Here is a 13842-nt window from a genome sequence, read left to right as displayed (position 1 = left end):
AGACTGAATTAAAACCCACCCAATGCCAATCTTCTGGTGCTATGTAGACACAGGTGCAGGAGTGAATTTATTTTGGGAATTTCGGGAAGAGCACCCAAGATTTTCCTGCCAATTTTTGCCTCCCTTTTTAAATCATTTATTGGGGTTCTACACCACTCAGCAGTATTCGGGATACTCCTGCCTCTGCACTCGGGGCTCACTTCTGGTGGGCTTGGGGAACCTTACAGGGTGCCAGGGATCAAACCCAGATCATCTGCATGCAAGGTAAGCACCTTATACACTGTACTATATTTCTCCTGGCCCTTTGAGTCTCCCCCATACCCAGTGACGCACAGGGGTTACTCCTGGCTATGCACTCAGAAATCACTCCTGGCTTTGGGGGATCATATGGGACGCCGGGCGATCGAACTGCAGTCCGTCCTAGGTTACCACGTGCAAGGCAGATGCCCTACTGCTTGCGCCATCGCTCCAGCCCCTGAGTTCCCTTTTGATCAAATAAAACCACCACATGGTGAGGCCAGAGCGATAGCACAGAGGTACAGCGTTTGCCTTGCATGGAGCCAACCCTGGAAAAACCCCAGTTCGATTCCTGGCATCGCATATGGTCCCCTGAGCCTGCCAGGAGCAATTTCTGAGCACAGAGCCAAGAGTAATCCCTGAGTGCAGCCAGGTATAACCCATAAACTAATAAATAAATAAATAAATAAATAAATAAATAAATAAATAAATAAATAAATAAAAACCACCACATTGGTGAAAGAGCATCCTGTCCCTGATGAGCTCTGAAGATGGGAAGCCAGGTCCGTGTGGCTCTGAAGGACACAGCCTGAATGAGAAAAATCTTTCTTCCAAGCTGGTACAGAGAAGGGAATGGGTGCTTCAGTCCAAGTATGGTGTCTCGCCTCACTGCATGGGCAACTCTGCTCAACTCCCCTGGGGTAGCTTCATAAGTGCAGAGAGATCACATTCTCTGGATGAACGATCCCAATCTGCTGATCCCCTGGAGTGCTCTGGTTCTCTGGAAGTTTGGAGAGCTCCCTGCAGGATCCAGGATCCAGACCCAAACTTCCTCAGTGACATCCAAGCTGAGTGGCCTGTCACCGCTAGATGGTGCCACACCACCAGCAACTAGGGGACAGGGGACCCGGCCATTGAATGGTGAACTAAGGAAACCTGTACTGGAGTCAGCAGAACACCAGACACAAGCGGCAGTTGAATGGGACCGACTTTTAGCAGAGCTTAAAAAGAAAGGTGGGGGGGGGGGTCAGGGGAGCCAGTTAAGCCAGCCTGAAACAAAGCAACAGCTGCCATTTAAGCACTAGTACGGAAGGGCATTTTGCCTTACACACAACCTACTTAGGTTCAATCTCTGGCATCCTATAAAGTCCCTAGAGCACTGCCAGGAGTAATTCTGTAGTACAGAGCCAAGAGTACCCCTGAACGTCATTGAGTGTGCACATTCCCCAAAAAAGTGAGAACTGTGGGGCCAGAGTGATAGCACAGCGGTAAGATGTTTGCTTTGCATGCGGCTGACACAGGACAGACCAGGGTTCATTCCCCCAGCGTCCCATATGGTTCCCCAAGCCAGAAGTGATTTCTGAGTGCAGAGTCAGGAGTAACCCCTAAGCATCAAAGGGTGTGCCCTCCAAAAAAAAAGTGAAAACTGTGATTTGAACCCTATCTCAAGAGAGTCAAGTCCACACCTACCTAACTACACCATACCAACAGAACTTTAGATAAAGAGGAAGAAGGCAGGTTTCTTTTCTTTATTTTGGGGGAATGGAGATAGAAGATTACTCCTAGCTCTGTACTTAAGGATCACTGTTAGCAGTGGTGGGGACTATATGCAGTGCTGGGTTCAAGCCAAGGTGAGCTGCCTGAGGCTGGAGAGATAGCACAGCAGAAGGGCAATTTGCCTTACATGCTGCCGACCCAGAAGGAACCTGGGTTTGATTCCCAGCATCCCATATAGTCCCCCAAGCCTGCCAGGAGTGATTTCTGAGTGTAGATCCAGGAGTAACCCTGAAGTGCTGTCAGGTGTGGTCCCAAAATGAAGGTGAGCTGCATGCAAGGCAAGTGCCAGAACCCTGTACTAACTCTCTGGACCAGAACGTAAATTTCTGGGCCTTGTCCCAGTGGTCTGAGAGGTAGGGGCAAGCTTCACTGTCCTATACACTTTTGAGGGTAGCAGGGACTCAGAGGTCACCAAGGAACCAATGACACCAAAGACATGTTTCATGTCTAGGAACAAGCTGGGTTTTGACAGGGTTCTTATTCACAAACTGGAGAAGGCACAGGGTAAAGGGCGAACATCTTCATATAAGGGCAGTGGTTCTCTAACTTCAACAAGCTTCAGTGCTTGTCAGAATCAAGATGGGCTAGCCCCTTCCTTGAATATTCTGATTCTGAGGGCTGAGGAGTGGGGGGACCTCCCTGATCTGTCTCCAGGGAATAACAACTCTGCTGGATCAGGGACCCCCTTTTGGGTAGCATCTAAGTGGGAAGAGGTCACAGGCTTGTCTCTGTACTTTCTTTTTTTTTTTTTTTTTTTGGCTTTTTGGGCCACACCCTGTGACACTCAGGGGTTACTCCTGGCTCTGTGCTCAGAAATCGCTCCTGGCTCGGGGGACCATATGGAGGGGGACCATATGGAAGGGGACCATATGGAGGGGGACCATATGGAATGCCGGGGGATCAAATCGCAGCCTGTCCTACATTAGTGTGTGCAAGGCAAATGCCCTACCGCTTGCGCCACCGCTCTGGTCCCCTGAGCTTGCATTTTTTGATTCTTTTCTGTCCAACCTAAGTGCTAAGTAAGGCCTGAGCATCCGTAAGGACTGGCATCCCTCGAGATTGGCTCACTGCAAGCCAGTGAGCATCTCTAGACTTCAGTTCGCCCTCTGTCTCCTGCCTTCCAGTGGGCAATATGCCCAACCAAAAACACAGCCATCCCCCAGAGCCTTAGGAGACAGCAGTCAAAGATGCTCTGTTATCAGACCACAAGAGTCTCGAAAACATTGACTAATATTATACAGACTCATCAGGGATCCATAGTGAGGTAAAGAACTGGGTTACAGAGAACCAGACTTATCACATCCATCTTTCTCCCCTCTTTCCTGAAATACTATATCTCAGGGTTGGAGCAATAATACAATGGGCAGGGCACTTGCCTTGCATGCAGCTGACCCTGGTTCAATTCCCAGCATCCCATATGGTCTCCCCAGCAACACCAGGAGTGATCCCTGAGTCCAAAGCCAGGAATGAATCCACACTGAGTGTGGATGTGGCCTCAAAACAAACAGCAACAATAAAAACAAAACAACGTAGAAGAAAAGGAAAAAAAAAACTTTATATGTATTCTAGAAGTCCCTGGCCATTAATTACAATTAATTATAGGGCAAAAAAGTACAGAGGCCCGAAGAGATAGCATGGAGGTAGGGCCTTGCATGCAGAAGGATGGTGGTTTGAATCCCGGCATCCCATATGGTCCCCCGAGCCTGCCAGGAGCGATTTCTGAGCGTAGAGCCAGGACTAAACCCCTGAGCACTGCTGGGTGTGACCCAAAAACAAATAAACAAACAAAAAGTATGGTGAGAAGGGCAATTTTCCTTGCATTCAGCCAGCCCAAGTTTAATCCCCAGCATACCCTTATGTTCCCCAAAGTCTGCCAGGAGTGATGTAGAGCCAGGAATAACCCCTAAAAGAAAAAGACTTTGCTACAAATTTCAGTTTCCAGCAAATCTCCCTAAAAAGTCAAATGCAAAGGTTTGCCCAATGGTAAGAACTGACCCAGGAATGAGGGTGAGATTTTATTAGACTGTCTCACCAGATGGTCTCTACTCCTGTTCAAAGATGGCTACTATGTGCAATTATATACTTGAAAAACCCAAATTAAGGCTGAAGAGACAGCACAGCAGGTACAGTGCTTGCCTTGCACACACTTGACCCAGGTTGGATCCCTGCATCCCATATGGTCCCCCAAGTACTGCCAGGAGTAGCTTTCCTGAGAGCAAATTCAAGAGTAAGCCCTTAGCACTACCGGATGTGGTCCCAAAATCAAAATTAATAAAGAGGGGGCCGGCGAGGTGGCGCTAGAGGTAAGGTGTCTGCCTTACAAGCGCTAGCCAAGGAAGGACCACGGTTCGATCCCCGGCATCTCATATGGTCACCCCAAGCCAGGGGCAATTTCTGAGCGCTTAGCCAGGAGTAACCCCTGAGCATCAAATGGGTGTGGCCCCAAAAACCAAAAAAATAAAAAAATAAAAAAAATTAATAAAGAGAAAATAACACTAAAACTCAATTCAAGGGATTGAATAAATATACCCAAGTCATTTATTCATCCATGGCTGAGCAGTGGTAGAAATCACAAAAGTAGGTGGATGCAAAGTGCATCCCTACATTCTCCTCCACCCTACCATGTCCCTGCCATCTTTTCAAAAGTTATTTTGGGTTTTGGTTTTGGGGCCACACCTGGTGATGCTCAGGGGTAACTCCTGGCTATGTGCTCAGAAATCACTCCTGGCTTAGGGGACCATATGGGACACTGGGGAATCGAACTGCAGTCCATCCTAGGTTAGAATGTGCAAGGCAAATGCCCTACCACTTGCGCCACTGCTCTAGCCCCTCCAAAAGTATTTCCTTCCACAATCAGCTAAAAGCTATTGCTAACAACAAAGTTCAAGAAAAACCAACAGAAACCAATCAATCTGAACTGGGACTTTCCTGGGTCATCTGGTTTCTGTAGTATGAAGAAGGTGGGGAAAAGAGAAGCACTGGGTTGGGTCCTTGGGTGCCCTGTGCCCATGATAGAAAGGAGGCCCATCATGGAAGTTCTTGAGTCCTTGGCAAAGGGTATTGTGGGAAGACTAGAACAAAGGATCACAGTGAGGAATCCAGCACAGCAAAAGGCTCCTACTAGGAATTTGACACATCACCATCACGAATCCTTTCTGCAGTCTTCAGTTTGCTCAACCATCTTGTTTGTTTTGGGTCCCACCAAGCTGCGATCAAAACTTCCCTGTTTGCTTCCCACTCTTCTCCCTGCTCTCCCTTTCTCCTTTCCTCGCCTTACCTCGCCTCTCCTCTTTCGTTTCCCTCTCTTCTTGTTCTCTCCTCTCTCTCTCTTTTCTGGCAGCACTCAGGAGTTACTCCTGGCTCTGCATAAGTCTGTTGCCAAGCTCGAGGATCACATAGAATGCTGGGAATTTAATCTGGGTCTGTCCCAGGTGGGCCACAAACAAGATAAATCCCCTACCACTGTGCTATTGCTCCAATCCCCACCTCACATTTTTGATCTCCAGCTTTTTCCCAGCTGACTCATTCAGCTCATACAGAAACGCAGAACCAGTGGGTGATATGGGGGGCAAAGAAAGCACTCACAAAATCTAAATCTCTGGGTCAAAGGACCAGCCCAAGACAGACACACAGACCTCCCTGCAGGTGCACCAGCCCTACCCAGCCCTGGAACTCTCTCCTCCCCTCTCCATGCTGCATTCACAACGGTCCCACCCTTCCTAGACTTGACAAGTCTTGGCAAGCCAGGCACCGTCTTGTACCCTCCCTACAGGCACAGCTGGCAGCAAGGGCGTTGGCCCAGGCCATCCTGGACTTAAGCTCCAAATGGACAACATGCGTAACAGAGGCGATCCTGGCCACCTGTCCATGCACCAACATCTCAGCCTCCGTCTGCTGGTCTCTAAAGGAGGGGGCACGGCTGACCTCAGCGGATGGAACGAGGGTCTGGGAATCGAGGGCTTGGGAGGTGGGGCAGGGTAAGGGCGGAGCAGGCTGGCAAGAAGCAAGGGTGTTCACATACAGGAGTTAGCAGATTTGTGGTGCCCTAGGCGGCAGTCTGCCCTGAATGAAGGGTTTCGAATCCTGGAGCATCTTCAAAGGCCTGGTTAGCAAGATGGCCGACAGCCAGTAAAAGAGAAAAACTTGACTCCAGAGGCACTTCTCAGTCTTTACCTGACAGAGTTTGGGCTTGAACCCTGACCACACCCACAGAGCAATATCCCCAGCCCAGGATTCCAACTCTGTGAGAAAATAAAAAGTCTTGGGGCCGGAGAGATAGCAGAGCGGTGGGGCGTTTGCCTTGCAAGCAGCAGATTTGAACAGAAGGTGGTTCAAATCCGGGCGTCCCATATGGTCCTCCGTGCATGCCAGGAGTGATCTGAGCACAGAGCCAGGAGTAACCCCTGAGTACCGCTGGTTGTGACCCAAAAACAAAAAAATAGTCTTGGTAGAAACCATCCCTCTCCCTCTCACACACATACTCCTGAGGTAGGAGCTAGCTAGTGGCCATGCCCTGCAAGCTTCAACCATCCATAGAGCCCTTACATGCCTTTCTCCTGGCTCCATAAAACCGTCTCAGACTCCCCTAAGTCACAAAGGGCAGGTGTTTCCTGTTTTGGACACAGGTTGCCTGCTAACTCAGATGTCTCCCCTCTAGGTTTTGAGCACCTGAGGAGACAAGGTGAAGTCCCAGCATGGGGTTCAACAGATCTGTAGAGGTCTGGGGGTGACAGGTGGAAGGTGTGAGGAGGACTCGGTTCAATTCCAGTGGCATCTCCTGCACCAGAAAGAGAGGTCCCTGGAGCCACCTATATTTCACATCCTAGTACCATCCCAGAAAGACACCCATGAAGCCTTCAGAGCCTTTCTCAATGTTCCCTCTGGCCCTGAGACTGGATGCCCTCCAGCCTTCTCCCCTACCCCCTTCTGGGGAACCCCAGGCCTGCCTTTGTCCCAGCCATCTGGGAGAGAAATGGGCCATGTGAACAGGGGCCAAATGTCCTCGTGGTTCCCACAGGGTGCTTAATCTCGTGCAATGAACAGATTCTTTCTTCTGAGACCTCCCATTGCCTGAAACAAGCACATGGGGCCTGCCCTCAGTCTCTCCTGGAAAATGCTGGAAAACCCCACTTGACCCCTTTCTTGAACCTCATGTCACCCCTCTCAAGTCACAAAGGGCGCCAGCTCCTCCTCAGACAGGCACTTGACACACAGTGCCCAGACACACCCTTATCTGCAGCCTTTGCCGTAGGCCATGCCTGTCTGACCCAAGCTCCCATGGCGTGCCCACAGTCTCCTGATAGGGGAAAACGTGGGGACCAGGGCGGAGCCTACAAGGGTGATGGGGACAAGACAAGAGTCTAGAGCGCATATCCCTATGGTAGACAGACCAGTCTGCTGGCTCCAGAAAAGTGTCACAAACACCCACCCACCAAATGGTTCACTCCTGGGAAGCCATACTGAGAAATTCATACAGCAGATGAATAGAGATTCACACAAAGAAACACAGAGATGGGTGAGCAGTAAAGCAAACACCCATCACGCTATGGGCCACTTTCTGGAACAGCTGAGCTCACTATTGGAACTATATATACATATATATATATATGTGTATATATGTATATATATGTATATATATGTTTGTGTGTATACATATATACATATATATACATATGTATACATATATATGACTATTGGGATGATAATTACTGGGGGGAAGAGTTTGGGCCACACTCAAACTTTGCAATAATCAGGGGTTATTCCTGGCTCAGAGCTAAAGAATTATTCCTGATAGTGTTCAGTGAACCACATGGGATGGATGCTGGGAAATAGAATCTTGGTTGGCTGCGTGCAAGGCCCTACTCACTGTACTATATCTCTCCAGTCCTCCAGCAATTTTCTTATTTTGTTATTGTTATATTTGGCAGCCACCATGGCAATACTCAAGACTTACTCCTCGCTCTATGCTCAGGGATCACTTTTATTAATGCTCAAGAGACCATATGGGATGCCGAGGATCGAACACAAGCCGGCTTCTGCAAAGCAAGCACCTAACAGCTGTACTAGCACTCCATCCCCAACACCCAGCAACTTTCTTAGCTGAAATACTTTATAGTAAGAAAAGCTTCTACACCATTTCAATTCCCCCTCTCCCTAGACAATAAAGAGCCAATAAAGATGTAGAGCCAGAATCAAGGTCTTTTTTATGAGCGTGATCAGAGTGCTGGCACAGTTGAAAGGCAAATGCATGCTCAAAATTTTGTCTGACTTGTCCAGTAAGGGGAGAACCAGTAAGTCTGGAGAGGGCAAAGCAGCAGGCATGAGCCAGCTCTCAGAAACACTGAAGTAATGGGCCTGAGTGATAGCATAGCGGTAGGGTCTTTGCCTTGTATGCGGCCATCTGGGAGTGACCCAGTTTGATTCCTGGCATCCCATACGGTCCCCCAATCTGCCAAGGGCGATTTCTGAGTGCAGAGCCAGGAGTAACCCCTGAGCACCACTGGGTGTGGCCCAAAAAACAATCAATCAATAAATAAATTTTAAATTAAAAAATTAGAAAAACCCCACACTCCTAAACTCAGGCTGCATAATTCAGCCTGCCTTGGAGTCACCAAGAACTCTAAACCAAGACGAAAGCCCCACATCAAAAATTTCTTCCTGAGAGCTTGATTTTACTGCTTAGGGTAGAACTGTAGCACCAGGGGCCTTTCAACTCTCCCAGGGGATTCTGCTCAGCAAACAGCACAGGGAACAGGCAGGCCAGAAAAGCTGACTCCTCCTAGGACTCCCCACTCTGGTGTGATCCTGGCTTCCAACTGGCACCAGCTCACCTAGGAGTAGAAGCTCCTATCAGTGGCACATTTTCCAAAAACTCTCCTCCAAAGGGATCTCTGGTGAAGACTGTAAAACAAGCACAATGTGTGGGCTAGGGGCCTGAGTGGTAACACAGTGGTAGAGTGCTTGCCTTGCATTCGATCCCCGGCATCCTATATGGTCCCCCAAGCCAGGAGTGACTTCTGAGTGCAGAGCCAGAAGTAACTCCTAAGTGCCACTGGGTGTGGGCCCCCCCAAAACACACACACACACACACACACCCCAAAAAAAAAAAACAATTTGTGGGCTATAGACATAACTAAAGGACAGAGCAGAAACTCTACATGTACGATAACCTGCCACTGCCAGAATAGGAAGTAAAATAAAGCAGCACATTCCATGAGTCAGTCAGACGTTGGCAAAAAGCCTGCAGCAAGTTGGCACCTTCCACTGGGCTTGTCAACAATTCAACAAGCCCTTTGCTGAGAGGTGGGGAGTGCTGGTCTCTGGACTCCAGATAGTCAGATGTCCTGCCTGTGTCAGTCATGACATGGGTCCCATGGGCCCAGGATGCTCAGAGATGCCTAAAACACACACGTACCACATGACACAGGCAGTGACACTACAATTTTACAAACATGCACACACGTTCTCCACATTTCCACAACACAGTGACCTTCAAATCAAATTATCAGAGTCAAGGGAGTTTACACAAGTGTTACTCTGGGTTAACTGAGCTGTCACCCTTGGATCCACTGGTGTGAGGTAATAACTGATAAAAAGCAGGTGATGACAAGTCCCCCCCACAGACACCTTCTTAGCCCTCCACATTTGTCAGAGGCCTCCGATATGCGTCATAAACTTGATGTTTTCTGGGACAGCGCTGAACCCACTTATCTCCAAAGTCTCCCTCGACACCTCCTGGTGTAACGGTAGGGGAGAAGTCTTGCCCTGCTTCCCCCCAACTCCCCATTTTCTCTGCCCTCACCCCCCACCTAGCCAGGACACTTACTGCAAGCTGCACAGGTGAAGCAGGTGTCGTGGTACAAGCTCCCCATGGCCTGGCAGGCCTGGCCGGCCCCAAACACTCCTTTACTGCACTTCACACAGGCTCCTGCAAGGGTGAGAACATATCAGTGAGTCAGGAAGGAAATGGCAGATGCTGAGCAAAGGGAGAAGGGTCCCTTCCCCAAAGCCAGCCGAGAAATCCTGGGGGTGACTCCTCTGACCCTCTCACCAGCTCCAAAAGCACCTGCAGGGCAGGTACCAGCCATTGGTACCATTGCCAATAGGCCCCCTTAGGCATCCTCGGTTCTCCGCCTGGCAGGCTATAGCTGACCTCACTTCTGTGCACTGGCCCAGTCCCCTGAGCAAAGCTGTCCAAGGCCCCTGTTGTGCCAAGATCGTAATGTGCCCTGCAAGCATGCAGGGTGAGCAATTTCTTTTTTGTTGTTGTTGTTGTTTTGGAACTACACCTGGCTATGCTCAGTGCTTACTCCTAGCTCTGTATTCAAGAATCACTTGGCAGGGGGCTGGAGAGATAGCATGGAGGAAAGGTGTTTGCCTTTCATGCAGAAGGATGGTGGTTCGAATCCCGGCATCCCATAGGGTCCCCTGAGACTGCCAGGAGCGATTTCTTTTTTTGTTTTGTTTTGTTTTTGTTTTGGAGCCACACCTGGCGTTGCTCAGGAGTTACTCCTGGCTGTCTGCTCAGAAAAAGCTCCTGGCAGGCACGGGGGGACCATATGGGACCTTTGGTCCTGGATCAGCTGCTTGCAAGGCAAACACCGCTGTGCTATCTCTCCGGGCCCACCAGGAGCGATTTCTGAGCGTAGAGTCAGGAGTAATAATCCCTGAGCACTGCCGGGTGTGACCAAAAACAAAACAAACAAACAAATAAAAAAAGAATCACTTGGCAGGACCATATGGGGTACCAAGGATAGAATAAAGTTTGTGCAAGGCAAACACCCTAACTGATGATGTCCTATTCCTCTGGCTCACTGTTTGTTTGTTTGTTTGTTTTGGGGTCACAGCCAAGGGTGCTCAGGAGTTACTTCTGGCTTGGTGCCCAGAAATCGCTGTTGGCAGGCTTGGGGGACCATATGGGATGCCGAGATTCGAACCACCATCCGTCCTGAATGTGCTTCGTGCAAGGCAAACACCCTACCACTGTGCTATCTCTCCGGCCCCCTCTGGCTCACTTTTTAAAGTGTCCAGGCACAAGTCTCAGGCCTGTCAGACTGTGAAGCTGATATTCTTATTCGCCCATCCCCTGATTATCAGCTTCTAATGAGCCTTATTGGGTCACAGCTCTCAGCCTCTGCCCACAGGCTGCCCTGCCTGGCAGCCAACACCACCCTTTGTTCTCTCAAATAGCTCAGGCCTTCCATTTAAAACAACCAAACAAACAAACTTTTATTTATTGATTGGTTGATTGATTTTTGGGCCACACTCGGCAGCACTCAAGGTTACTGCTGACTCTACACTTAGAAATCACCCTGGCAGGCTAGGGGACCATATGGGATGCCAGGAATTGAACCAGGTCCATCCAGGGTTTGCCACATGCAAGGCAAACGCCCTACCATTGTGCTATCTCTCCAGCCCCTCAGACCTTTTTCTTTTTTTTTTTTTTTTTTTTTGTGTTTTTTTTTTTTGGGGGTCACACCCGGCAGTGCTCAGGGGTTACTCCTGGCTTCATGCTCAGAAATTGCTCCTGGCAGGCACGGGAGACCATATGGGACGCCGGGATTCGAACCGATGACCTTCTGCATGAAAGGCAAACGCCTTACCTCCATGCTATCTCTCCGGCCCCTCAGACCTTTTTCTAACCCCTCTCCACATCACATTCCTCTACAAATGCTCTCTGGCGCTCTCAAACCAAAGTAACAAAATTGAAGATTAATGTTCTCACCTTATTCCTCCTACCTACATGCTTCCATGTGGTTTCAGTGACTCTCTAAGTTCCCTAGGCACAGCTCATTGGATATGGGGGATGTAGGGCACCAAAGAGGGGAAATTGGGCCACATCCAGCAATGCTCAAAACTATTCTATGCTCAGGGAATCACTTCCTGCAGTACTGGCGGGCCAGGAGGTGCCAGTGATGGCACCAGTTCTGTGCATGCAAGGCAAGGTTTTACCCCTGCACTATCTATCAAGCAGGGGGTATTAGTTCTTAACAAGGAAGAAGAGGTTGAGAAATAGAGTTTCTACCTGTCCTGCCTGGTCCCATAAGCAGCAGCAAATGTGACTTTGCAACCACCAAGTTACAGAACTCACGGTCTCAACTACCAAGTTGCTTAATAAAAGTTCTGTCTGGAACTGAAGCTCCCATACAAAACAGCAGCTCAGTTAATGACAGTAGAATCAAAAGACCCAAATTATAACACTCTAGACACTAAATGGACCTATTTCACTAGCAGTCCAAGGGGCTAAAAGTGGAGGTATGAGAGGCATGCTGGGAACAATGGCGGAGGGAGGTCAACACTGGTGGTGGGAATGGCCCTAATTCACTGTCACTATGTACCTGAAATACAACTGTGAAAGACTTGTAATTCACATTGTTTCAATAAAAAAAAAAAAATTTTTTTAAAAAGAAACAAGCAGCTCAGTGAGTAGGGAAGATTGTTAAGTTTGAATCTATAAAAGGGGATAATGTAGCACCCTCATGAAACCTGGTAAGAGAGAGTATCATTAAGCACAGAGCCCTTTGGGAAATACTCATTAGCAGGCACATAAATAGGAAAGGGATTCTCACATCGCTGTGTTCAGCAGGAAGTTGCCTCCATGTGAAAAATGATAAACTCTCTTCAAAGCTCAAAATCTACAGGATCTCACCCAGACCCTGTGAATATCCTCAACCAACCCAGCATCTGGGCCAGCCTACAATGAGGTGGCCTTGGAATCTCCCTTCCAAGGAACCTACTTCACAATCAAGTGAAAAAGCATCATAATTTTGTAAACAAAGTCTGATACTTAGAGCAAGAGAGAGAGAGAGAGAAAAGAGAAGGAAATTTAATAAAATACAAAGAATGATTTCTTGGTTATAGAATTATAGCTGATTTATTTTTTTACATTGCACATATATAAATCTTAACATGCTGATGTTGGTGTGTACTACCTGTGGTTCACATTGGAATATGGCTTAATTAATACAATTTGCAGTATCAGAGTTGATGTGAACAGACATCACCTTACAGCTAAAAAACTGTTGTTGTTGTTTTTTGCTTTTGTTTTTGTTTTGTTTTTTGGTTTTTGGGTCACACCCGGCAGCGCTCAGGGGTTATTCCTGGCTCTATGCTCAGAAATCACTCCTGGCAGGCTTGGGGGAGCATATGGAATGCCGGGATTTGACCCACTGTCCTTCTGCATGCAAGGCAAATTGCACTACCTCCATGCTATCTCTCCGGCCCCAAAACTGGTTTTTTAAAAAAGGTGTTGAGGGACCAGAGCAAAGGGCGTTTTTTCTTGCATATGACCAACCCAGGTTTGATCCCCAGCATACCATATAGTCCCCTGAGCCTGCCAGTAGTAATTTCTAATAGCAGAACCAGGAGTAATCCCTGAGCACCAGTGGATATGTCCTGAAAAAACACACACACACACACACACACACACACACAAATAAACAAACAAACAAAAAAAAAAACATTTAATGAACTGGAGAATAGTACAAATGGGTAGGGCTCATGCCTTGCATGCAACCAACTTGGTTTGACCCCAGGCATCCCATAAGGGCTCCTGAATCCACCAGGAGTGAGATCTGACACCCCAAAACAAAAAAAAAAAGGTGTTTAAGTATATTTAAATAAACTGTTCAATGTTAACAACTTTGGAGGCAGAGAGATAAAGCAATGACCAAGGCCTTTGCTTGCATGTGGCCTGAGTTCAATCCCTGACATCCCATATTGTCCCTCCAGCCTACCAAAATTAGTTTCTGAGAGCAGAGCAAGCATAACTCCTGGGCACCTCAGGGTGTAGCCAAAAACCAAACCAACAAAACAGTTAACAACTTTGGTTTGGTTTTTTTTGTTTGTTTGGTTGGGTGGTTTTTTGGTTTTCAGGCCACATCCAGCAGTACTCAGGGCTTACTCCTGGTTCTGGATACAGAAATCACTCCTAGTGATGCTGAGGGACCATATGAGGTGCTGGAGATTGAACCCAGGTTGGCTGCATATAAGGCAAGCACCCTATCCACTGTACTATCTCTCCAGCCCAGAGTTAACAATTTTGAAGAG

The 13842-nt window shown here is 48.2% G+C and overlaps 1 protein-coding gene across 1 annotated transcript in view; it reads right to left on the bottom strand.

Annotated features, from left to right (window-relative positions):
* The window catches only part of LIMD1 (LIM domain containing 1), a 59957-nt gene that overhangs the window by 16719 nt on the left and 29396 nt on the right, over positions 1-13842 (bottom strand). The window contains exon 2 of the mRNA XM_049777444.1: positions 9620-9721. Coding sequence (XP_049633401.1) covers positions 9620-9721 — 102 coding nt within the window. The remainder of the gene's footprint in view (positions 1-9619; positions 9722-13842) is intronic.

This window comes from Suncus etruscus, chromosome 7 (assembly GCF_024139225.1).
Source record: "Suncus etruscus isolate mSunEtr1 chromosome 7, mSunEtr1.pri.cur, whole genome shotgun sequence".
Lineage (NCBI taxonomy): Eukaryota > Metazoa > Chordata > Mammalia > Eulipotyphla > Soricidae > Suncus > Suncus etruscus.
The sequence above is the reverse complement of the archived record's forward strand: the minus strand, read 5'-3'. Positions and strand labels throughout refer to the sequence as shown.